Source organism: Sphaerodactylus townsendi, linkage group LG05 (assembly GCF_021028975.2).
Source record: "Sphaerodactylus townsendi isolate TG3544 linkage group LG05, MPM_Stown_v2.3, whole genome shotgun sequence".
In the NCBI taxonomy this organism is placed as follows: domain Eukaryota; kingdom Metazoa; phylum Chordata; class Lepidosauria; order Squamata; family Sphaerodactylidae; genus Sphaerodactylus; species Sphaerodactylus townsendi.
Genome location: NC_059429.1, coordinates 52,447,291 through 52,473,232, shown reverse-complemented (window position 1 = coordinate 52,473,232; position 25,942 = coordinate 52,447,291). Strand labels below are relative to the sequence as shown.

At 62.4% G+C, this 25,942-nt stretch overlaps 1 protein-coding gene across 1 annotated transcript in view; it reads left to right on the top strand.

Annotated features, from left to right (window-relative positions):
• Positions 1 to 25,487, top strand: part of PTGFR (prostaglandin F receptor) — a 40,900-nt gene extending 15,413 nt beyond the window's left edge. The window contains 1 exon segment of the mRNA XM_048496876.1: positions 23,215 to 25,487. Coding sequence (XP_048352833.1) covers positions 23,215 to 23,520 — 306 coding nt within the window. The 3' untranslated portion in view covers positions 23,521 to 25,487.
• Positions 25,488 to 25,942: the final 455 nt, after the last annotated feature.

Sequence of the window (25,942 nt, the reverse complement as noted above, 5' to 3'; positions counted from 1 at the left end):
CGAGACACCTTTTTCATTCCCATGGATAAGATCCTGAAAATCCAGCATGTTGTAGAAGCAGTGATCTCAGCCAGGACAGCTCCTGCAACTGGCCAGCCTGATGGGACTAATGATATTAGTCATAGACTTCACCCAATGGGGCAGGTTCCACACTCGGCCCCTGCAACAATTCCTATGACCCTTCCAATCTTGAATTATGCAGAAACAGGACAAGACCCTGCCTGTCTCCAACTCCCTTCGAATCAGCCTGAGATGGTGGACCCTAAGATCCAACCTCAGCCAAGGGAAGACTTACCTGCACCAGAATCGGCCACAATTATTCACCTATGCCAGCCTGCAGGGGTGGGGAGCGACCCTTCAACAGTAATTCGTGCAAGGACAGTGGTTGAAAGAAGAATCCAGACTGCCCATCAACGTACTAGAAACCAGAGTGATATTTCTAGCTCTTCAACACTTCTGCCACAAGCTACATCATCATGTCCTGATCAAGACCGTCAGTACATCCACAAAGATGTTTGTCAACAATCGGGGGATCCAGATCCTCGAAATTACACCAAGAAGCTTCCAAGATCCTGATGTCTTCGGAAAAACATCTTCTATCACTCAAGGCTGAGTACATTCGGTGTGTGTTGAACACCAGGCCCTATTGGCTCAGTTGGCAACAGATGTTGGAGGGAGAATGGAAGCTCAACCCACAGATCTTCCAGATCATCTGTCAGACACTAGGCAACTCAGTCATGGACCTATTTGCCTCCCCAGACAACTTTCAGTTGCCTCAGTACATGACACGTCATCAGAATCCACTAGCTGACACAATGGATATACTGACAACACCATGGCCTCCTTGCCTGCTGTATGCCTTCCCATCTTTCAAGCTTCTTCCGCAAGTGCTACGGAAGATATCTACAGAAAAAGCGACTGTCATCCTAGTTGTTCCCTGGTGGCACAGATGACCATGGTACTCAACAATCCTAGAAAAGTCAGCCACCACTCCCCTCAGCCTTCCGATCATCCCAGACCTCCTAACTCAGGGACCTCTATTGCACCCAGATCCAGGTTGGCTCAAGCTGACCACCTGGCTCTTGAGCGGAACAGGTTGCGGCTGAAATAATATTCGGACAAGGTTACTTCCACCATCCTGGCTTCATGTAGGCGGTCTACAATCAGTATATATAATTCGTCATGGAAGGCCTTCATGAGGTGGAGCAGATATCACAGCGTAGATCCGGAACATCCCTCCACAAATAATATCCTTGATTTACTGCAACATGGCTTCGACATGAGTCTCTGCTGCTCCACTCTCCGACAACAGGTGGTCGCCTTGTCTACCATCTGTCCTACTATTATGGGCATGTCTCTCTCCAGGCACCCTGACACTGCCAGTTTCCTGAAAGTGGTGTGTCTCTCTCAACCACCTGTCATTCACAGATTTCCATCTTGGCAACTATATCTTGTCCTTACGGCCCTGACCAAGTTTCCAATGGGAGCTAACAGGAGAAGGAGGGTAGTTTCCAGCCATCCAAACTTCAGCAAAGTTGGCTGGTTCCTTTCAGGAGACACATCATCAGCCCTGCAGGAAATAAGCGTCCCCACCCAAAGCAAGACCCCCGCCCCTGAGGTCCCAATAACATCTCCGGCACAGAGCCAGCTGGGCATAACAGCAACAGTTTGGCCCATTGAAGTCTATGGTGAGAAAGAACCATTCATTTTTCCCACCATAGAGCTTGCTGAAGAGCCTGGCAGATTCTGTACTCTGAAGTGACTCCATTGCAGCCAGTGGAGAATTTCTGGGGGTGGGGTGCACATTTTTCAAGGTAGAGGCACAAAACTTTCAGGGTGTCTCCAGGAGACTCTCTTGATGACATCACCCAGGTTTGGTGAACTTTGCTGCAGGGGACAGTGGGAGATGGGCCCTACCCTTTTGGAGGCCCATAAAATTGAACCTCAAGAAGCAAAGGTTACCAAATCTGGGTGGTGTCATCAAGAGAGTCTCCTGAAGAAACCCTGAAAGTTTTGTGCCTCTACCTTGAAAAATGTGCAGCCTGCTTACACACCCAGAAATTCCCTATTGGCTGCAATGGAGCCAAGGCACTTCAGAGCACAGAATCTGGGGAGATTTCTTGGGGTGCCTGTTAGGGGTGCATTTTTAAAGCTAGCAGCACTGAAATTTCAGGGTATCATCTGGAGACTCTCCTGATGATACCACCCGTGTTTGGTGAAGTTTGGTTCAGGGGGTCCAGAGTTATGGACCCTCAAATGGGTAGCCCCAATCTACTGTTAACTCCCATTGGAACCAAACATCATTAAACTTGGGTGGTATCATCAGGAGAGTCTCCAGTGAAATTTAGGTGCCGCTAGCTTTAAAAATGCCCTCCCTGTAGGCTGAAACGCAATAAAAACCGAAAAAACACCAAACAAATTCAGACAGACCCAAATATATTCGGATATCCGAATATATTCAGGAACACCAAATATGGTATTCGGACTTATTCAGGCATACAGATTATTTTATGCCCAAATAAGCCCAAATCCGAATTTTACTGATATTTTCAGTATTGCTCAACCCTAGTCATGATACTGTCTTTATGACATTTGTGAAAGATACTATTGCGTGATACTGTCTAACTTCAATGTAAAAATGTTTTATTCTTATCAGTTGCATATGAATTTTTGTTATCCTATTTGCCTGTGAACTTTTCATTATCTGTATGTCACTTTGAATTTATAACTGTATAATCAGAACCACTGTGTCTATGTTAGACCAGCCACATAGAAACAAACTAAAATAGCTCCCCTATAATTGCTGCTGCACCTTGATATAATCTAGATTAGAAAAATATCGTTAATAAATGTTGCTGTTGGTCTTTATTGGGATTACAGAGACTCCACAGAACAATTAAATTGTGTAGCAAACTGTTCCATACATTATGTATCCAGTAAGAACTAGTGGCCATAGGGAAGCAATTTTTTGAAATTCTGGCCCTTTCCGCATGGGCCAAATACAGCATCCCAGGGACGCTAAAAACAGCGTCCATGGGAGATGCTAAAAACAGCGTCCCTGGGAGCAGCGCCAGCCTTGCAACTCCCGAGCGGCGTGAATCCACTGTTTCCGAACCTCGCTCCCTGAGCGAGGTTTTTCGGAAACAGCAACTTCCAAACGCTGCCATGCGAACGGCAACGGCTGGAAGGCACCATTTTCCCCCCTTTCCTGAATGCCTTACTGTTCCTCCAGCCTTCCGGCGCGTCACACAGGCCAGGGGACACGCCCCCCTGCCCTGCGACTCCAGAGCTGTCACGCAGGGCAGGGGGCGTGTCCCCTGGCCTGTGCAGCGTGCCGGGAGGCCGGAGGGATGGTAAGACATTCGGGGGACAGCGCAGCCTCTGCGCAGGCTGCGCCGTCCTCCCCACCCCTACTGGGACCGTTCATGCGAACAGTACCAGGGGGGTGCGTCGGCGTCGTTTATGCCGACGCACCCCCGCAGCGTGGCTATGCGGAAATGGCCTCTGATGAGTTTTGAGTTGAAATGTTATCTTTCCTGAGGTAAAAGTGATTGATATCATCATGTATGGCAGGCATTTAGCCAAGTATCCTGTCCCCCTGTGTTTATATAGTCACTGTGAACAATTATGTTAATATACGGTAGTCCCTGTGAACAATGAAACCAAATGATATTAAGGTAGGATTTTTAAACCATTACATCACAGCTGATTTATTGTGACCCCGTAAGTTTTTCAACATAAGAGACGTTCAGAGATTGTTGTCAGGCAGGAGCCTGGCATCAGGGGAGCCTGTCTGCAACTGGGAGGGGGAGCGAAAGGTCTGGATGGAACGTTCCTTTATTTTCTGCCTAGCTGAAACAAGTAGGGATGCTCAGGCCAGATGGCTGCTTATCTCTCCCTTTGACCTTGGAGTTTGGCTCACAATTTCACAGCTTTCCTTTGTAGTTGAGTAGCATGGGAAGTTGGGAAGGTAGGATGAGCACTGGGGGATTGATATATTGGATTTTGGGAAAAGACAATCTAGAATTGGCTTTTCATCTGCTAGCCACTGATATTTTCCAATAAAGTCTTTTGAACCGACAGTTTCAGTGTCTTGTTTGGTCTCAGATCCAGGACTTGACAATAGTTTGACATTGCTTGACTCTGCATCACACCCATAGTGATCTTTGGAGGGCTTCCATCCAAATACTTATCAGGATCGAGGTTGAGAGTGTGTGACTGGCCCAAGCAAGTTTCTTTGGCAGAATGGGGATTCTCAGATCTTAGTTGACACCTTAACTATGCTACGTTTATTTATTTTTATCCTACTTTTCAGCCAAGTATTGGCCCTGAAACAGTTCTTACAAACGAGAAAATGTGCAATGAATGTACATATCTCAGAGAAGGGATTATCATTTGGCTGCTGCTTCTGCTTCATATGTCTGGTTGATAACAGCTGAAATCTATCAGGGTAGACCTTTGCTGGAGTTTGGCCCAAGAATGATGATAAAATTAAGAACCAACAAATTGGGTTTAAGCATTTACGAATGAGCAAAGTTTTGTAGCACAGAAAAAATGTTGTTATCTGGTACTCTTAGGTTTCTGGTTAATCAGGTGTGCTGGACACACAATTTTATTGCTCTGCTTCACTCCCTACACAGTGGAATCCAGAGTTACCAAGCCCTGCCCAATTGGGTACTCCATGGGGCAGTCTCCTTACCTGGTAGGACCTTTCTCTCTAAGCCACAACACCATCCAATATAGCAGAGAGACAAGAGGTGCTGGCTCCCAACACATTGAGGCAGGTTGAAGAGGAAGGAGGCACCCAATGATGATGTCAGCGGGCAGAGTTGGATTTCAGAAGTCTAGCAAGGACTAAGCAGGGGTAGGGAACCTGCGGCTCTCCAGATGTTCAGGAACTACAATTCCCATCAGCCCCTACCAGCATGGCCAATTGGCCATGCTGACAGAGGCTGATGGGAATTGTAGTTCCTGAACATCTGGAGAGCCGCAGGTTCCACCCCCCCCCCCCCCCCCCCCCCCCCCCCCCCCCCCCCCCCCCCCCTCCCCACTCCGCCCTCCCCTTATTCCCCCCCCCCCCCCCCCACCCACACCTGCCAAACCCCCCCCCCCCCCACCCCCTCCCTCCCCCACCCCCCCCCCCCCCACCCCCCCCCCCCCACCACCCCCCCCCCCCCCCCCCCCCCCCCCCCCCACCCCCCCCCCCCCCCACCCCCCCACCACCCCACCCCCCCCCCCCCCCACCCCCCCCCCCCCCCACCCCCCCCCCCCCCCACCCCCCCCCCCCCCCACCCCCCCCCCCCCCCACCCCCCCCCCCCCCCACCCCCCCCCCCCCCCACCCCCCCCCCCCCCCACCCCCCCCCCCCCCCACCCCCCCCCCCCCCCACCCCCCCCCCCCCCCACCCCCCCCCCCCCCCACCCCCCCCCCCCCCCACCCCCCCCCCCCCCCACCCCCCCCCCCCCCCACCCCCCCCCCCCCCCACCCCCCCCCCCCCCCACCCCCCCCCCCCCCCACCCCCCCCCCCCCCCACCCCCCCCCCCCCCCACCCCCCCCCCCCCCCACCCCCCCCCCCCCCCACCCCCCCCCCCCCCCACCCCCCCCCCCCCCCACCCCCCCCCCCCCCCACCCCCCCCCCCCCCCACCCCCCCCCCCCCCCACCCCCCCCCCCCCCCACCCCCCCCCCCCCCCACCCCCCCCCCCCCCCACCCCCCCCCCCCCCCACCCCCCCCCCCCCCCACCCCCCCCCCCCCCCACCCCCCCCCCCCCCCACCCCCCCCCCCCCCCACCCCCCCCCCCCCCCACCCCCCCCCCCCCCCACCCCCCCCCCCCCCCACCCCCCCCCCCCCCCACCCCCCCCCCCCCCCACCCCCCCCCCCCCCCACCCCCCCCCCCCCCCACCCCCCCCCCCCCCCACCCCCCCCCCCCCCCACCCCCCCCCCCCCCCACCCCCCCCCCCCCCCACCCCCCCCCCCCCCCACCCCCCCCCCCCCCCACCCCCCCCCCCCCCCACCCCCCCCCCCCCCCACCCCCCCCCCCCCCCACCCCCCCCCCCCCCCACCCCCCCCCCCCCCCACCCCCCCCCCCCCCCACCCCCCCCCCCCCCCACCCCCCCCCCCCCCCACCCCCCCCCCCCCCCACCCCCCCCCCCCCCCACCCCCCCCCCCCCCCACCCCCCCCCCCCCCCACCCCCCCCCCCCCCCACCCCCCCCCCCCCCCACCCCCCCCCCCCCCCACCCCCCCCCCCCCCCACCCCCCCCCCCCCCCACCCCCCCCCCCCCCCACCCCCCCCCCCCCCCACCCCCCCCCCCCCCCACCCCCCCCCCCCCCCACCCCCCCCCCCCCCCACCCCCCCCCCCCCCCACCCCCCCCCCCCCCCACCCCCCCCCCCCCCCACCCCCCCCCCCCCCCACCCCCCCCCCCCCCCACCCCCCCCCCCCCCCACCCCCCCCCCCCCCCACCCCCCCCCCCCCCCACCCCCCCCCCCCCCCACCCCCCCCCCCCCCCACCCCCCCCCCCCCCCACCCCCCCCCCCCCCCACCCCCCCCCCCCCCCACCCCCCCCCCCCCCCACCCCCCCCCCCCCCCACCCCCCCCCCCCCCCACCCCCCCCCCCCCCCACCCCCCCCCCCCCCCACCCCCCCCCCCCCCCACCCCCCCCCCCCCCCACCCCCCCCCCCCCCCACCCCCCCCCCCCCCCACCCCCCCCCCCCCCCACCCCCCCCCCCCCCCACCCCCCCCCCCCCCCACCCCCCCCCCCCCCCACCCCCCCCCCCCCCCACCCCCCCCCCCCCCCACCCCCCCCCCCCCCCACCCCCCCCCCCCCCCACCCCCCCCCCCCCCCACCCCCCCCCCCCCCCACCCCCCCCCCCCCCCACCCCCCCCCCCCCCCACCCCCCCCCCCCCCCACCCCCCCCCCCCCCCACCCCCCCCCCCCCCCACCCCCCCCCCCCCCCACCCCCCCCCCCCCCCACCCCCCCCCCCCCCCACCCCCCCCCCCCCCCACCCCCCCCCCCCCCCACCCCCCCCCCCCCCCACCCCCCCCCCCCCCCACCCCCCCCCCCCCCCACCCCCCCCCCCCCCCACCCCCCCCCCCCCCCACCCCCCCCCCCCCCCACCCCCCCCCCCCCCCACCCCCCCCCCCCCCCACCCCCCCCCCCCCCCACCCCCCCCCCCCCCCACCCCCCCCCCCCCCCACCCCCCCCCCCCCCCACCCCCCCCCCCCCCCACCCCCCCCCCCCCCCACCCCCCCCCCCCCCCACCCCCCCCCCCCCCCACCCCCCCCCCCCCCCACCCCCCCCCCCCCCCACCCCCCCCCCCCCCCACCCCCCCCCCCCCCCACCCCCCCCCCCCCCCACCCCCCCCCCCCCCCACCCCCCCCCCCCCCCACCCCCCCCCCCCCCCACCCCCCCCCCCCCCCACCCCCCCCCCCCCCCACCCCCCCCCCCCCCCACCCCCCCCCCCCCCCACCCCCCCCCCCCCCCACCCCCCCCCCCCCCCACCCCCCCCCCCCCCCACCCCCCCCCCCCCCCACCCCCCCCCCCCCCCACCCCCCCCCCCCCCCACCCCCCCCCCCCCCCACCCCCCCCCCCCCCCACCCCCCCCCCCCCCCACCCCCCCCCCCCCCCACCCCCCCCCCCCCCCACCCCCCCCCCCCCCCACCCCCCCCCCCCCCCACCCCCCCCCCCCCCCACCCCCCCCCCCCCCCACCCCCCCCCCCCCCCACCCCCCCCCCCCCCCACCCCCCCCCCCCCCCACCCCCCCCCCCCCCCACCCCCCCCCCCCCCCACCCCCCCCCCCCCCCACCCCCCCCCCCCCCCACCCCCCCCCCCCCCCACCCCCCCCCCCCCCCACCCCCCCCCCCCCCCACCCCCCCCCCCCCCCACCCCCCCCCCCCCCCACCCCCCCCCCCCCCCACCCCCCCCCCCCCCCACCCCCCCCCCCCCCCACCCCCCCCCCCCCCCACCCCCCCCCCCCCCCACCCCCCCCCCCCCCCACCCCCCCCCCCCCCCACCCCCCCCCCCCCCCACCCCCCCCCCCCCCCACCCCCCCCCCCCCCCACCCCCCCCCCCCCCCACCCCCCCCCCCCCCCACCCCCCCCCCCCCCCACCCCCCCCCCCCCCCACCCCCCCCCCCCCCCACCCCCCCCCCCCCCCACCCCCCCCCCCCCCCACCCCCCCCCCCCCCCACCCCCCCCCCCCCCCACCCCCCCCCCCCCCCACCCCCCCCCCCCCCCACCCCCCCCCCCCCCCACCCCCCCCCCCCCCCACCCCCCCCCCCCCCCACCCCCCCCCCCCCCCACCCCCCCCCCCCCCCACCCCCCCCCCCCCCCACCCCCCCCCCCCCCCACCCCCCCCCCCCCCCACCCCCCCCCCCCCCCACCCCCCCCCCCCCCCACCCCCCCCCCCCCCCACCCCCCCCCCCCCCCACCCCCCCCCCCCCCCACCCCCCCCCCCCCCCACCCCCCCCCCCCCCCACCCCCCCCCCCCCCCACCCCCCCCCCCCCCCACCCCCCCCCCCCCCCACCCCCCCCCCCCCCCACCCCCCCCCCCCCCCACCCCCCCCCCCCCCCACCCCCCCCCCCCCCCACCCCCCCCCCCCCCCACCCCCCCCCCCCCCCACCCCCCCCCCCCCCCACCCCCCCCCCCCCCCACCCCCCCCCCCCCCCACCCCCCCCCCCCCCCACCCCCCCCCCCCCCCACCCCCCCCCCCCCCCACCCCCCCCCCCCCCCACCCCCCCCCCCCCCCACCCCCCCCCCCCCCCACCCCCCCCCCCCCCCACCCCCCCCCCCCCCCACCCCCCCCCCCCCCCACCCCCCCCCCCCCCCACCCCCCCCCCCCCCCACCCCCCCCCCCCCCCACCCCCCCCCCCCCCCACCCCCCCCCCCCCCCACCCCCCCCCCCCCCCACCCCCCCCCCCCCCCACCCCCCCCCCCCCCCACCCCCCCCCCCCCCCACCCCCCCCCCCCCCCACCCCCCCCCCCCCCCACCCCCCCCCCCCCCCACCCCCCCCCCCCCCCACCCCCCCCCCCCCCCACCCCCCCCCCCCCCCACCCCCCCCCCCCCCCACCCCCCCCCCCCCCCACCCCCCCCCCCCCCCACCCCCCCCCCCCCCCACCCCCCCCCCCCCCCACCCCCCCCCCCCCCCACCCCCCCCCCCCCCCACCCCCCCCCCCCCCCACCCCCCCCCCCCCCCACCCCCCCCCCCCCCCACCCCCCCCCCCCCCCACCCCCCCCCCCCCCCACCCCCCCCCCCCCCCACCCCCCCCCCCCCCCACCCCCCCCCCCCCCCACCCCCCCCCCCCCCCACCCCCCCCCCCCCCCACCCCCCCCCCCCCCCACCCCCCCCCCCCCCCACCCCCCCCCCCCCCCACCCCCCCCCCCCCCCACCCCCCCCCCCCCCCACCCCCCCCCCCCCCCACCCCCCCCCCCCCCCACCCCCCCCCCCCCCCACCCCCCCCCCCCCCCACCCCCCCCCCCCCCCACCCCCCCCCCCCCCCACCCCCCCCCCCCCCCACCCCCCCCCCCCCCCACCCCCCCCCCCCCCCACCCCCCCCCCCCCCCACCCCCCCCCCCCCCCACCCCCCCCCCCCCCCACCCCCCCCCCCCCCCACCCCCCCCCCCCCCCACCCCCCCCCCCCCCCACCCCCCCCCCCCCCCACCCCCCCCCCCCCCCACCCCCCCCCCCCCCCACCCCCCCCCCCCCCCACCCCCCCCCCCCCCCACCCCCCCCCCCCCCCACCCCCCCCCCCCCCCACCCCCCCCCCCCCCCACCCCCCCCCCCCCCCACCCCCCCCCCCCCCCACCCCCCCCCCCCCCCACCCCCCCCCCCCCCCACCCCCCCCCCCCCCCACCCCCCCCCCCCCCCACCCCCCCCCCCCCCCACCCCCCCCCCCCCCCACCCCCCCCCCCCCCCACCCCCCCCCCCCCCCACCCCCCCCCCCCCCCACCCCCCCCCCCCCCCACCCCCCCCCCCCCCCACCCCCCCCCCCCCCCACCCCCCCCCCCCCCCACCCCCCCCCCCCCCCACCCCCCCCCCCCCCCACCCCCCCCCCCCCCCACCCCCCCCCCCCCCCACCCCCCCCCCCCCCCACCCCCCCCCCCCCCCACCCCCCCCCCCCCCCACCCCCCCCCCCCCCCACCCCCCCCCCCCCCCACCCCCCCCCCCCCCCACCCCCCCCCCCCCCCACCCCCCCCCCCCCCCACCCCCCCCCCCCCCCACCCCCCCCCCCCCCCACCCCCCCCCCCCCCCACCCCCCCCCCCCCCCACCCCCCCCCCCCCCCACCCCCCCCCCCCCCCACCCCCCCCCCCCCCCACCCCCCCCCCCCCCCACCCCCCCCCCCCCCCACCCCCCCCCCCCCCCACCCCCCCCCCCCCCCACCCCCCCCCCCCCCCACCCCCCCCCCCCCCCACCCCCCCCCCCCCCCACCCCCCCCCCCCCCCACCCCCCCCCCCCCCCACCCCCCCCCCCCCCCACCCCCCCCCCCCCCCACCCCCCCCCCCCCCCACCCCCCCCCCCCCCCACCCCCCCCCCCCCCCACCCCCCCCCCCCCCCACCCCCCCCCCCCCCCACCCCCCCCCCCCCCCACCCCCCCCCCCCCCCACCCCCCCCCCCCCCCACCCCCCCCCCCCCCCACCCCCCCCCCCCCCCACCCCCCCCCCCCCCCACCCCCCCCCCCCCCCACCCCCCCCCCCCCCCACCCCCCCCCCCCCCCACCCCCCCCCCCCCCCACCCCCCCCCCCCCCCACCCCCCCCCCCCCCCACCCCCCCCCCCCCCCACCCCCCCCCCCCCCCACCCCCCCCCCCCCCCACCCCCCCCCCCCCCCACCCCCCCCCCCCCCCACCCCCCCCCCCCCCCACCCCCCCCCCCCCCCACCCCCCCCCCCCCCCACCCCCCCCCCCCCCCACCCCCCCCCCCCCCCACCCCCCCCCCCCCCCACCCCCCCCCCCCCCCACCCCCCCCCCCCCCCACCCCCCCCCCCCCCCACCCCCCCCCCCCCCCACCCCCCCCCCCCCCCACCCCCCCCCCCCCCCACCCCCCCCCCCCCCCACCCCCCCCCCCCCCCACCCCCCCCCCCCCCCACCCCCCCCCCCCCCCACCCCCCCCCCCCCCCACCCCCCCCCCCCCCCACCCCCCCCCCCCCCCACCCCCCCCCCCCCCCACCCCCCCCCCCCCCCACCCCCCCCCCCCCCCACCCCCCCCCCCCCCCACCCCCCCCCCCCCCCACCCCCCCCCCCCCCCACCCCCCCCCCCCCCCACCCCCCCCCCCCCCCACCCCCCCCCCCCCCCACCCCCCCCCCCCCCCACCCCCCCCCCCCCCCACCCCCCCCCCCCCCCACCCCCCCCCCCCCCCACCCCCCCCCCCCCCCACCCCCCCCCCCCCCCACCCCCCCCCCCCCCCACCCCCCCCCCCCCCCACCCCCCCCCCCCCCCACCCCCCCCCCCCCCCACCCCCCCCCCCCCCCACCCCCCCCCCCCCCCACCCCCCCCCCCCCCCACCCCCCCCCCCCCCCACCCCCCCCCCCCCCCACCCCCCCCCCCCCCCACCCCCCCCCCCCCCCACCCCCCCCCCCCCCCACCCCCCCCCCCCCCCACCCCCCCCCCCCCCCACCCCCCCCCCCCCCCACCCCCCCCCCCCCCCACCCCCCCCCCCCCCCACCCCCCCCCCCCCCCACCCCCCCCCCCCCCCACCCCCCCCCCCCCCCACCCCCCCCCCCCCCCACCCCCCCCCCCCCCCACCCCCCCCCCCCCCCACCCCCCCCCCCCCCCACCCCCCCCCCCCCCCACCCCCCCCCCCCCCCACCCCCCCCCCCCCCCACCCCCCCCCCCCCCCACCCCCCCCCCCCCCCACCCCCCCCCCCCCCCACCCCCCCCCCCCCCCACCCCCCCCCCCCCCCACCCCCCCCCCCCCCCACCCCCCCCCCCCCCCACCCCCCCCCCCCCCCACCCCCCCCCCCCCCCACCCCCCCCCCCCCCCACCCCCCCCCCCCCCCACCCCCCCCCCCCCCCACCCCCCCCCCCCCCCACCCCCCCCCCCCCCCACCCCCCCCCCCCCCCACCCCCCCCCCCCCCCACCCCCCCCCCCCCCCACCCCCCCCCCCCCCCACCCCCCCCCCCCCCCACCCCCCCCCCCCCCCACCCCCCCCCCCCCCCACCCCCCCCCCCCCCCACCCCCCCCCCCCCCCACCCCCCCCCCCCCCCACCCCCCCCCCCCCCCACCCCCCCCCCCCCCCACCCCCCCCCCCCCCCACCCCCCCCCCCCCCCACCCCCCCCCCCCCCCACCCCCCCCCCCCCCCACCCCCCCCCCCCCCCACCCCCCCCCCCCCCCACCCCCCCCCCCCCCCACCCCCCCCCCCCCCCACCCCCCCCCCCCCCCACCCCCCCCCCCCCCCACCCCCCCCCCCCCCCACCCCCCCCCCCCCCCACCCCCCCCCCCCCCCACCCCCCCCCCCCCCCACCCCCCCCCCCCCCCACCCCCCCCCCCCCCCACCCCCCCCCCCCCCCACCCCCCCCCCCCCCCACCCCCCCCCCCCCCCACCCCCCCCCCCCCCCACCCCCCCCCCCCCCCACCCCCCCCCCCCCCCACCCCCCCCCCCCCCCACCCCCCCCCCCCCCCACCCCCCCCCCCCCCCACCCCCCCCCCCCCCCACCCCCCCCCCCCCCCACCCCCCCCCCCCCCCACCCCCCCCCCCCCCCACCCCCCCCCCCCCCCACCCCCCCCCCCCCCCACCCCCCCCCCCCCCCACCCCCCCCCCCCCCCACCCCCCCCCCCCCCCACCCCCCCCCCCCCCCACCCCCCCCCCCCCCCACCCCCCCCCCCCCCCACCCCCCCCCCCCCCCACCCCCCCCCCCCCCCACCCCCCCCCCCCCCCACCCCCCCCCCCCCCCACCCCCCCCCCCCCCCACCCCCCCCCCCCCCCACCCCCCCCCCCCCCCACCCCCCCCCCCCCCCACCCCCCCCCCCCCCCACCCCCCCCCCCCCCCACCCCCCCCCCCCCCCACCCCCCCCCCCCCCCACCCCCCCCCCCCCCCACCCCCCCCCCCCCCCACCCCCCCCCCCCCCCACCCCCCCCCCCCCCCACCCCCCCCCCCCCCCACCCCCCCCCCCCCCCACCCCCCCCCCCCCCCACCCCCCCCCCCCCCCACCCCCCCCCCCCCCCACCCCCCCCCCCCCCCACCCCCCCCCCCCCCCACCCCCCCCCCCCCCCACCCCCCCCCCCCCCCACCCCCCCCCCCCCCCACCCCCCCCCCCCCCCACCCCCCCCCCCCCCCACCCCCCCCCCCCCCCACCCCCCCCCCCCCCCACCCCCCCCCCCCCCCACCCCCCCCCCCCCCCACCCCCCCCCCCCCCCACCCCCCCCCCCCCCCACCCCCCCCCCCCCCCACCCCCCCCCCCCCCCACCCCCCCCCCCCCCCACCCCCCCCCCCCCCCACCCCCCCCCCCCCCCACCCCCCCCCCCCCCCACCCCCCCCCCCCCCCACCCCCCCCCCCCCCCACCCCCCCCCCCCCCCACCCCCCCCCCCCCCCACCCCCCCCCCCCCCCACCCCCCCCCCCCCCCACCCCCCCCCCCCCCCACCCCCCCCCCCCCCCACCCCCCCCCCCCCCCACCCCCCCCCCCCCCCACCCCCCCCCCCCCCCACCCCCCCCCCCCCCCACCCCCCCCCCCCCCCACCCCCCCCCCCCCCCACCCCCCCCCCCCCCCACCCCCCCCCCCCCCCACCCCCCCCCCCCCCCACCCCCCCCCCCCCCCACCCCCCCCCCCCCCCACCCCCCCCCCCCCCCACCCCCCCCCCCCCCCACCCCCCCCCCCCCCCACCCCCCCCCCCCCCCACCCCCCCCCCCCCCCACCCCCCCCCCCCCCCACCCCCCCCCCCCCCCACCCCCCCCCCCCCCCACCCCCCCCCCCCCCCACCCCCCCCCCCCCCCACCCCCCCCCCCCCCCACCCCCCCCCCCCCCCACCCCCCCCCCCCCCCACCCCCCCCCCCCCCCACCCCCCCCCCCCCCCACCCCCCCCCCCCCCCACCCCCCCCCCCCCCCACCCCCCCCCCCCCCCACCCCCCCCCCCCCCCACCCCCCCCCCCCCCCACCCCCCCCCCCCCCCACCCCCCCCCCCCCCCACCCCCCCCCCCCCCCACCCCCCCCCCCCCCCACCCCCCCCCCCCCCCACCCCCCCCCCCCCCCACCCCCCCCCCCCCCCACCCCCCCCCCCCCCCACCCCCCCCCCCCCCCACCCCCCCCCCCCCCCACCCCCCCCCCCCCCCACCCCCCCCCCCCCCCACCCCCCCCCCCCCCCACCCCCCCCCCCCCCCACCCCCCCCCCCCCCCACCCCCCCCCCCCCCCACCCCCCCCCCCCCCCACCCCCCCCCCCCCCCACCCCCCCCCCCCCCCACCCCCCCCCCCCCCCACCCCCCCCCCCCCCCACCCCCCCCCCCCCCCACCCCCCCCCCCCCCCACCCCCCCCCCCCCCCACCCCCCCCCCCCCCCACCCCCCCCCCCCCCCACCCCCCCCCCCCCCCACCCCCCCCCCCCCCCACCCCCCCCCCCCCCCACCCCCCCCCCCCCCCACCCCCCCCCCCCCCCACCCCCCCCCCCCCCCACCCCCCCCCCCCCCCACCCCCCCCCCCCCCCACCCCCCCCCCCCCCCACCCCCCCCCCCCCCCACCCCCCCCCCCCCCCACCCCCCCCCCCCCCCACCCCCCCCCCCCCCCACCCCCCCCCCCCCCCACCCCCCCCCCCCCCCACCCCCCCCCCCCCCCACCCCCCCCCCCCCCCACCCCCCCCCCCCCCCACCCCCCCCCCCCCCCACCCCCCCCCCCCCCCACCCCCCCCCCCCCCCACCCCCCCCCCCCCCCACCCCCCCCCCCCCCCACCCCCCCCCCCCCCCACCCCCCCCCCCCCCCACCCCCCCCCCCCCCCACCCCCCCCCCCCCCCACCCCCCCCCCCCCCCACCCCCCCCCCCCCCCACCCCCCCCCCCCCCCACCCCCCCCCCCCCATGATCCTGGCAACTCTGCCGTGTGCTAGGCTCTGCCTCCTTTTATTAGGGTTTACAAGAGGGGGGCAATGTGGGCGGACCGATGAGGCAGGAGAGCCGAGAGTGGGAGATCATCATGTGATGCATGATCTCATCGGGCTACTACGTGCAGGAGGAAGCATCCACGTCTGGGTCTAATCCACACCTGGAGGGCAAGAGCCCCCTTTGTCTGGGACATCTGGTGACCGTGAGTCAGGCATCTCATGACCTGTGACTCACGGGGGACTGGGGGGTGGGGGAGCTTGTGCGCCCAGAAGGCCGTAGCCGGCACCGGCATGCCAGGCGCTCTTTCTACGGTTCTGCTGGGTTCGCGGGCTCACCCCTACAATTATGTTTCTTTTTTTGGTTGTCAGTTTGCCATGGAGAGTAATTCATGGAGAGTAATTCAGGTATGTGTGAACAGCTAACTAGTTGTTTAGGCTTGTTGCCTAAACAGATACATAAAAGGGGTTAATTATACAAATCATGCTTCACAGCTGAAGGACAATATTAACAATTTATAACTTCCAGTGGATTAGCACATTTAAAAACAAGATAGAGGGGGAGGAAGTTCCAGTGAATTATCAGTTATGTTCATAACACATCTGTGAAGTTGTACAATGCAAAAAAGTTAAATTACATTTAAATGAAAATAGATTTTTTCATCTTACTTTCACAACTGAATATTTTCATAGTTGAGTAGTTCAAGATTTATGGTCAGATTAATTTACTTTTTATTAAATTAAAATGGAAACAATTTATGTATTCCAACTGGGTTCTGTAATACTGATTCACTGGTCCACTGATTCATTTATAGTACACCTCCCTTCAAACATTTATTTAAAACATTAATGACTTTAGAAAACAGTAATTTAAAATTATTAATATGATACTAAAATAGTAAACGCCAGCAATTTTCTTTGAGTCAATAATTAATCTGCAGACAATGCAGGTCTAAAGAGATAATAACAGCGAGTGAGATTATGTAAACATATTTACTTGCCAGAAGTTTTCTCCTTTATTATAAAACAAGGCAAAAGTTTGATGGCCTTTGCTTCTCAAATGTAAGATCTTTTTAATCTGTTCCAGAACTTTCTCATCAATGATAGTCAGTACCCAGTAGTTATAATAGGCAAACAACTTGGCAAAATACTTATTTTTATAAAAGTAATGACAGAATATATCAATTTAACTTCAGGTACGGGAAAGTCATATGTGCTGGGAAATGAGAACAGAAAGGAAACAGTTCATTCTTGTGCTAAATTTTTTCAGTCTAAGTCCTTTGATTTCTTTGAGTCAGGTACTTGCTTAGGGTTACATTGCAAGTATCACTGTTTGATGGAAATTCAGTTGGGATAAAACTGGAGAAATTTCCACTTAGCTATATTCAGGGTTAGTAAAATCCATCTATGATTTTTAAAAATCAGGTTTCTATTAAAATGCTATCTTTAAAACTCCACCTGCTGGCCACAAATTGTTTCATAGTTTCTGTATTGATGTAGACTGTTGTTGAATCTTATACATTTTTCAGTTAGACTCTCTAAATGTCTTTCTTATTTTGCCACACATTTATGTACACATTTATCTACAGAATGGCTTCCAACATGAAATTTATAGTCAAGATCTGAACCCTTTGCATTACCTCCATTAGCTGAATGGAGTGAGTCATTCATAGATTCGATTGATGAAAATTCTCTTTATAATTTGATACAGTATAACTGAAGCCCTTCATTTCTAGCTTCATGTGAAATGCCAAATGACCTATGTACAGTATGGCATTGTACATTGCTATTTTGCAAAGAATAAGGATGACGGATGTTTGTAGTCATTTGATGGTTTAGATAATTTTTCACATACAATAAAAACTACAGCCCTGTGTCTGTCTCATCTCCCCACCACCACTCCGATGGTATGTGCCAGGACATGAACATGGGAGATTTGTGTGCCTTCTATATCCATATCTACTCATTTTATTCCCAGTGCCGCAAATTATGTAGGAGGTGGATGTTGAATAACACATCATCATGGAGGAAGATATGGAGAAAGCAAATAAACCTTCCAAACCTTAGAATACTGTGGTGTGCTTGCAAGTAGGACAGAGGAGGAAAGAAACAGGATGAGTTGTGTGAGGATCTGCATGTGACTACTTCTTGTACAGCTGAGGATTATATATAATATAAAAATATATGTTTTATTTTACTTTTTCCAATATTTATATATTTATTTGCAGAATTTATACTCCACTTTTCTGTCCTGATAAGGGTTACCAAAGCGGCTAACAAATTAAACACATACATAATAAAACCAAAATTTGAAAACCATTTAAACATGCAAATAAAAAAATCATTAAAACACATACAATCAGAGCTAAAACGCACATACCAAAATGTAAAAAGGACAATTAAAATACTGGGAAGGAAGGAGGGATTACTGACAGAAAAGTAAATGAAACAAAGAAGTCTTCACCTTCTGGGGGAAGATGGCAATTGATGAGTCTGCCTGGGGAAAGAGTTCCAGAGTTTTGGTGCCATGTTGATGCCTCTTCTGGGTTGCTGTCTGGTGGTGGTGATGTAAGGGTCTGTTACTCCTGTCAATTATTTAGACACAGGAATATTTTGAGAGCTTTATTGAATTGTGTCAAGACCTTAGCTGCAGAAAGCCAGAGCTGGCGCTCAAACTTTTGCAGCTAGTTTATGTCTTCAAACATTCAAACAGTGCCCATTCAGATGTTCCCCCTCCCATTGATTCCCACAATTGCCCACTTGAGAAAAGATAGTGTGAATACCGTATTATTATGAGTTAACCTAAGGCTGCAACAGACATACTCCCTTCTCCAGGAAATGGGAGATGGGAGAAGGTATGCATACTTCACTAGTTACAAGCAAGCTACAAAGAGACAGAACAGAAAGGCCCTTTGGCCACAGACAACAGCAAGTACAAGTGTGACCTTGGCTCAAGCCCTGTGATGCCAGGCCCAGCAGAGCCAGGTCTGACAGGTGAGACACCTGAAGGAGGGCCTCGTAAGATGACTGCAGTGGTTGTGTAGGTATAAGGAAGTAGATAGTCCTTCAGGTACTATGGTTCCAAAGTATATAAGGCTTTAAAGGTCAATACCAATCCAGTCCAGAACCTTTTAAAGATCAATAACACAATCTTGAATTGGACCTAAAAACAATGGACCAGGAGCCTGTAAAGGTGGGCCAAGGCTGGAGTGATATGGTCCTTACAATCCACTCCAGTAAGCATCCTGGGACATAATTTTGCACAAACTGAAGTTTCTGAACAATGTTTAAGGATACCTCCACATGGAGTGCTTTATAATCTTATCTAGATACTAGCGGACCCAGCCACGCGTTGCTGTGGCAAAGTTCCTCCTCAGGGCTTTTTTTTCCATACTGGAAAGCTGCAGCGCCTTGGCTGGAGAGAGACAGTGCTTGGCACATCCCAGGGCACAGAAGAGCAGCTGTGTTTGGAGGGCTGGCAGCGAGAGAGGAGAGAGAGAAGATGCACAGGGATAGGGAAGTGACACCCCACTCTCCTTCTTGGGAGAGAGAGGACGCGGCGAGAGGTGGATGTGGCCAGAAGGAGGCTGTGAGCAGCGTGTCTCTCTCTCTGTGCATCCTGTGTCTCTCCCAGGGACGTGTCGCTGACAGGCTCGTCCTCTGGTGCACCAAGGAGGAGGCTGTGGGCTGTACGTCCCTGGGAAAGACAGAGGAGTGGCAGAGAGCGAGAGAAGGGGGGGATATAAATCCAAACTCTTCTTCTTCTACGTATTTTCAAGGAGAGAATAGTGGAAGCAAAAACGCTTCCGAAATAGGCATCAGAAACAGTAATCCTGCATCAGATCCCCAAAGAGCAGTGGGGTGGTGCAGCCGAGTCCTTCGTGGTGGGGGGTGGGGGCAGCAGTTGGCGATGTGGGCGGTGGATGGGAGAGCTGAAGGTGGTGCATGAGGCGGCCAGGTGCTCCCAGGGCGTGGGTCACTGATAAGAGGGAGCTGGAGACGTGGGAAGCCGGAGGCTCGCTGAAGTTGCCGGCAATGTGAAGAGTGCTGGTGGGGGCGGGAGCACTTCAAGGCTTGGCATGTGCATTTGGAGGCATTGGGGGGAGGGGGCCTGTGGGGTGCAGGCTGGTATACTGGGGGCATGCACATTACGTGGTGTTGGGGGGAGGGGAGAGCGCTGGCGGAGCATGGGTGATTTTGGCGGGTGAATGATGGAGGCGTTGGAAGGGTACTGGTGAGCATGCGTAGGCGGATTTGGGGTGAAAAAGTGTGTTTCCAGGGGGTGAGAAGCTGTAAACACAGACAGAACCATCAGGGACAGCATGGTCCACTGGCAAGCCGTTTGGTGAAGGGGTTTGGGTGGTTACCTGTAACCCACAAACTAACAGATAGGATTTTATATATAGAGATAACCAGGGCACATACTTCAGCAATCAGATCTTTTCTGCCCAGGAAAGGCTGCAATTGGCTAACCAGTCAAAGCTGGGAAACTCTCTTCTGGATTGGTAAGAATATTCAGACTCAGGACCCAATCCACATGGGGAGGTCAAACAGTTTGTGGGAGTGGCAGAGAGCCACCTGTGCCAGTGCAGTTGCCCAACCCACTGGTGTAATGTGCACCTACACTGGCGGAGAGAGCAAAAATGCTGGTGTGCGGGTGCCACGTAGCTCCGTGGTGCCCACTTGGTCTGCCCCCAATTGTTTTTGTATATGTTCTGTGGGAATGGAAGAAATTGATCTGTGTTTTTAAAGGTTTAAAATAAGATTTTGCTATCAGAGGGAGAAAAATAGTGAATAGGTCTGCCAGTTGATTTAAGATAAAGCTTGTACTGAGGAAAATAGACCAAGTGATTGTTCTGATTGACTGTTGCTTCTGAGTGGCAGCTTGAATGAATTGTAGCCAACCTGACCTGTAGCAGTGTGGAGGGTGAGAGAACTGTCTTTCTCCCGGAATGCTTCCTTGTCAGACCTAGCAGAACAGTGCCGTGAAACATAGGAGTCTGTTTGGATTCAGAAACTCCATTTTGGGACTGTATCTGATCTTGTGAGCAAGAATGCCTCAAGCCCCCCCCCCCCCACACCATGCCTGATACTTACTCAGGGAATAACATTTGAATATGGACAATAGCACACTTGGGTGAGATGAGTTCTCTTTTGTTTAGCTCTCTTAATCTACTCAAGAGTCTCCCTGTGACTCATTCCCTTGTGACCATCTATGTTGTAATTCCCATTAAGGGTTGTTTCCTGTTTTGTCCAACAGCCAGCAAGACCCATTAAGATAATGGGTCAGCCATCAGGTCAAATGGTCTGACACTCAAGACTATTACTTCACCTGGAACAGCAGGAAAAATCCTTTGTTCAAGGATTTGCCTGCCCTAAGATATGTTTTGGCCTATAAAAGCATGTCTCAGACCTCAGTCAGTTGTTCAATATTATCACACCACCATGGTGGTCAGTAATATTGTCCCATCATCACTGATCATCCAGAGCCTAGCCATTAGGTCTCTGCTTCCTGGACCTCCAACTACAAGACTGGTAATATAATCTTTGATATCCCATCCCTTCTCTCTATTTCCAAAACCTGTATTTTACCTCTAAATTACATCCTAGGAAACCTTGAATGCATGTGTTTTTATCCCAGTAACTGAGTGCCTGTGAGTGAGATTTATTTTATTCCATTTGTTATTTTCCAAAAAAAAAAATTGAAAAAGAAATTTATTTTCTCTGCAGGTTTCTTATAGTGAGCTGAAACCTGTATACATAGGCTCTCTTTCTCGATCAAGTTACCCAACACTCCTCAGCGACACTAAGTGATCTTGTGCTCTGCAGCTAATTTCCCCAACCAAAGAGGGTTGTTGAGTCCCACAATTTTGGGTAATAGAACATCAGGTGGGGAGATCAGCCGGCTGGGCAGGAAAAATGAACTGGTTCTGCTCCTGATTGGGTTTTGCACAGCACAGGCACAAGCTGCGTCACACCAGGATTTTTTAAAAGAACCTCCAGACTTGTGATTTTTGAAACCCCCAGGCTAAGGTAAATATCGTGGGGGGACACTGGGGCAGACCCTGTGCAGCTTCAGGAGCCATGCCAAATTCCCAGCTGCACATTTAAACAAAATCCTAACTACAAATCCACCAACAACTTGAAAACCTCTTCTTTATAATACTGCTAAAAGAGAAAATTGTAATTACTTCAGACCCACTATATCCCTGCAAAGAAATAAGCATTCCTTCAAATCAAGCTCCCAGCCTTCTGTCTTCTGTTGTGGGCTAACCTGACTGAAAGGTGTACCCTTGCAATTTCTTTATTAACTGCTCATATTCACAACCTGGCCACAGACTAGGGGCACAGGTATACCTTCTGGTCTGGGTCCTGTTTCCCACTGCTGCTCAGCAGGCTAGTAGAAGACAAATACGAAGGGGGGGGGGATAGTGCTCCCAGAGTAGCAGTGTCTCTTCTTGTGAACAGTAAGTCAGCATGGTGTAGTGGTTAAGAGCAATGGACTCTAATCTGATGAACCGTGTTTGATTCCCCACTCCTCCACATAAACAGCAGATTCTTATCTGATGAATCAGGTTTGTTTTCCCACTCCTACATGTGAAGCCTGATGTATGACCTTGGGCTAGTCACAGTTCTCTTAGCACTGTCTCAGCCCCACCTACCTCAAATGGTGTCTGCTGTGTTGAGAGGAAGGGAAGAAGTTGGTAAGCTGCTTTGAGACTCCTTACACTTGAGAAAAGCAGGGTATAAATCCAAACTCTTCTTCAAATTATTTCAGTGTGTTTGCATGATGCTCTTGACTCTATATTATACCCATTTTTGATGCATGTCAGAGTTGTTCCAGTGTGTTGCTGCCACTTCTGATAGTTTGTGCCAGAAGTGACATTACGATGTCAGGGATACTTCCCCCCCGCCTGCCCCCACCAAGTTTCTCATTGGTTGCCAAACCCAAGGCTGACATCCTTAGTGCATATTTATTCAACCAATTTTCTCAACTTCAGACATTTCTTCTTTTTAATGGACAAAACAATAGCTAAAAGAAAAATGGGTTCATTTTATGCAGTTCAAGTTTTGCCTGAATTTTGCAGATAGTTTCTTTGTTTAAAATATTTTAGGAATACTACATTATTGGGATATGAAGGTGACCTGGATTTCAAAAAGCCACCTCTAACACCTTTCTGAGGCCAGTCTCACACAGGAACCAGGACCAGGAAGATGGAGTCAGGATAGCTTCAGCAACATGGCAGCTTTGGCAGTCTGCTGCAAGGAAGGTTGAACAGTGAGAGAATAGTGATCATCTGGGCTCAGGTTGGGTAAGCCAGGGCGAGGCTGTGGAGAGTAGGCAACAGAGAAAGAGACAGCAGAGCTTAACTCAAAGGTCAGGTGTAAAGCTGGGGCAATAGAAAGGAAGGGGAAATGAGAGGGGTCTGTCTGGAGAATGTGGGGAAGAAGGAGACAGGTGCAGGCATGTAATGCTATGTTCTGCTATGTAATGCAGTGCAACACTGAGGTGGGTGTAGTTTTTCCTTAAGTAGGTTACTTTATTCACCCATCCATGCTTAAGGAAATAGGGATTTCAAAATCCCATGAACTCCAGGTATGATGTTCTCCTGCTCCCAGAGGGCACTACAATCAGACAGACCACAAAATGTGTCTTGAAGAATATCGCTACATAAGACTGTCCACCAACAATGGCAAGATTATTGTTTGCTTAATGTGTTATTCCTGGAAGCCTTCATAGTTGAAAAATTTCATGTTCTTTGGATGTGGTGGGTTTCCCGGCCTGTGTGGCTGTGGTCTGGTAGATCTTGTTCCTAATGTTTCGCCTGCATCTGTGGCTGGCATCTTCGACAATACATTCATGTTCTTTGTTGATTCAAGCACAAGATGATAACTTTGCAGGTGAGCCTGCCCTTATACTGTTGAATTAGTTGGTTTCTAAATATTCTGTAGTTTCATTTTTAATGAATACAGATTTTATGAGGTCTTTAGAATGATGTCTTTCTAAGAGAGCAACCCTAAACAAGTCTCCTCAAAATCATGTTCAGGTTTTTTTAAATGGAGCTTATTTCAAGGAAATTTTCTTAGAGTGCACTCTTAATCCTGTATCATGAGTAATTTTCAAGTAATTATTTTCATGTTTAAGATTGTGATGTTGTATTTGATCCATAATGGAACTTGTTTCATTTTTTAGGTGACAATGGCCAGTATTGGAATAAATGAAAATCATTTCCGGGAATCCTGTGAAACAATACTTTTTGCTCTCCGAATGGCAACATGGAATCAAATTTTAGATCCGTGGGTATATATTCTTCTAAGAAAAGCTGTTCTTAAAAAACTCTTCTCGATTGCTAGGAGGTGTTGTGGTGTGCACCTCATTAACTTTCATTTGTGGGAACTCAGTTCTATTAAAAATTCTTTAAAAATTGCAGCAATTTCTGATTCACCAGTTACTTCCAAGCAAATGAATCAGCAGCCACTCAGCTCAGCAGGGCAATAAAATGTATTACAGAGAATGGTGAAATGAGGGTGGTAGTGATAATGAAGCACCTCAATATTTGATAGGGTGTGAATGAGCTCGTATTTTCTGGTTTTTCAAAACAAGAATTTCGTTTCTGTTCTCAATGTTTACCAATCTGGAATTGTTATTACAACGTAGTCACCTTCCAAATTTACTTTTTAAGGAGGCTTGTAATCCTGTTGCTGAAGACCCAGGACTGTATAACAGAACAGAAAATTATCTGTTACTATACCCGACAATTAAAAGCTTTGCTAAAATCAAAATATTAAAAATAGAGGGTGATATTAACAGTTCCTGAAACACTTTTGAAAGTAATAGCTAAGCTAGGCATTTAGAGGTCCCATTTATTTCAGTGGAAGTGATTTAAGAAGTGTTCATTTCTCACCATGAAAAAAAATGATGCTTAACTAAATCAGGTTTATAGCACACTTATATAGAAAATATATTTTGGACAGATATTCAGGTATAGACACTTGTGAGAAGGAACAGAAAGTTATTACAAATTTAAAGGATAGCAAGAAAATCTGTTTAGTTAGTAAAATATCATGCTGATGTAGCACCCAAGCCTGTCAAGTGTTAATAGCAAAAATTACAAACCTGAAGTCTTAACTATAAATATGAGAATTCATGATTATATCTCCTGTATATTTAGTTTTATTTCAGATAAAGCACAGGGGAATAGGATGGTTTGAATTATGCCAGTGATTCTTAGCTATGAGTATTTAACTCTTTCCTTCATGCAGTTTCTTGGACAGAAATTCCTTCTCCTGCCCTCCCACAGTGACTCTGCTTCAAGAAGTCTATATATACATATATTTAATAGGGCTAATAATTGTTTTGGGGGGAAGGAGTTAACTCTCCTGCCCAAGTGCCATACCCCTCTGTTCAGATCACATACTCTGCCCACAACAGAGTGATTTTAAATAAATACCATCAGGAAATCCGATTATTTCTCTGTTGCCTTATGTCTATTTGAGTCTTTACTATCTTCTAGCCAAAGGGGCTCAGAACCCTGTAAATTAGATTTATCATCTTTAAACATTTATGTATGCTGAAAAGAAAAATTGGGAGGGAGAGCCCCTGTAAGAGTCAGTCAACTTTGAATACCATTTATTGTGACAGAAATTATGCTGCACTGCATTAATTGCTAATCATTCATTGACTGTTCCAGTGCTATGATTTTTCATTATAGTTACATGAATATAAAGTTATGTGTTAATTATTGTGAAATTTTAGAAGTGCAGCAAATTCCTGTCTATGTATCATGTTAACAATTCTACTTATTGTGAAGTATTATGTGCCAAATGTTAGCTCAAATTCATTGTTAATTTGTTTTGTGGTCTTTTCATCATAAACATAAAAAACATCCATGGGTTTTATTGAACTAAGAATCAAGCATGTAGCAATCATTTAAAAATACAAGAAATTGTTATAATATTCATGGGAGAATTTCCAGGCACTTGGTTCCATCTGAATAACAAATAGCTTATTCAGTCTTTTAATCTATAACTCAAAAATTTGCTTAAAATAGAGAATTCAGCTTAATAGTAATGTTTCACATCACGATGGTGATATGATCAAACTGAATTTGAAGTACCTTTGAATTTGAAGTACCTATTGATTCTCCTCTACTTCAGTAATGTGAAGAAACAGAAACTGGATTAGTTGAAAAGGGACTGTTTCTATTCTTTAAGCCATGGAACTCAACACAACAGAGCTATGAAAGCTTCTAATAAGAATGTACTAATACATCAGCTTAATGTAATCAGTAGCCTTAAATCCTGGGGAGCCAGTACCATATTTTTAGGTATCACCCCTTTGCAATGCTGAATATTGCCAATTCCATAACACATCTAGTTAGCTCAGGCATCCGAGTGCCTAGGATTTTTCCTGCCTTGTATATTCTTGTTCTGATTTTAAAAAATAAAAAAGGTTGGTTATGGTAAGCAGAGTGTTAATTTGTTTACTAGGAAACTCATAGTTGTAGAAAATATGTACTTGCACAAGTCACAAACCTGACCTTGAATTGTTTTATTTTTGATATGTTAATTCAGCATGTAAGATGCTACCACGTCTTATGCTGTTGCTATTACTTCTAAACTTGTCATTTTTCCCATACCAGCAATGTTCTGTGTATACATAGAACAGAATAGCAATATCATCCAAAAGGTGTACAGTGGGTAGGCCGCAACAATCAACATCATGTATTCCCCAAATCCCAAAAGCCAATTGTCAAAAGTTCTCTCCACCCTTCTCCATTTGCCTGTAGAGGCAGAGGAGGAGCCTGTGGCACCAGGTGAGGACCCAGGCGGATAAAATCAAACACATCAACATAATAATTGTTAAGGGCCCTCTCTTTAACCTTCTAAGGGAGGTGATGACCCGGGGACGACTTGGATGA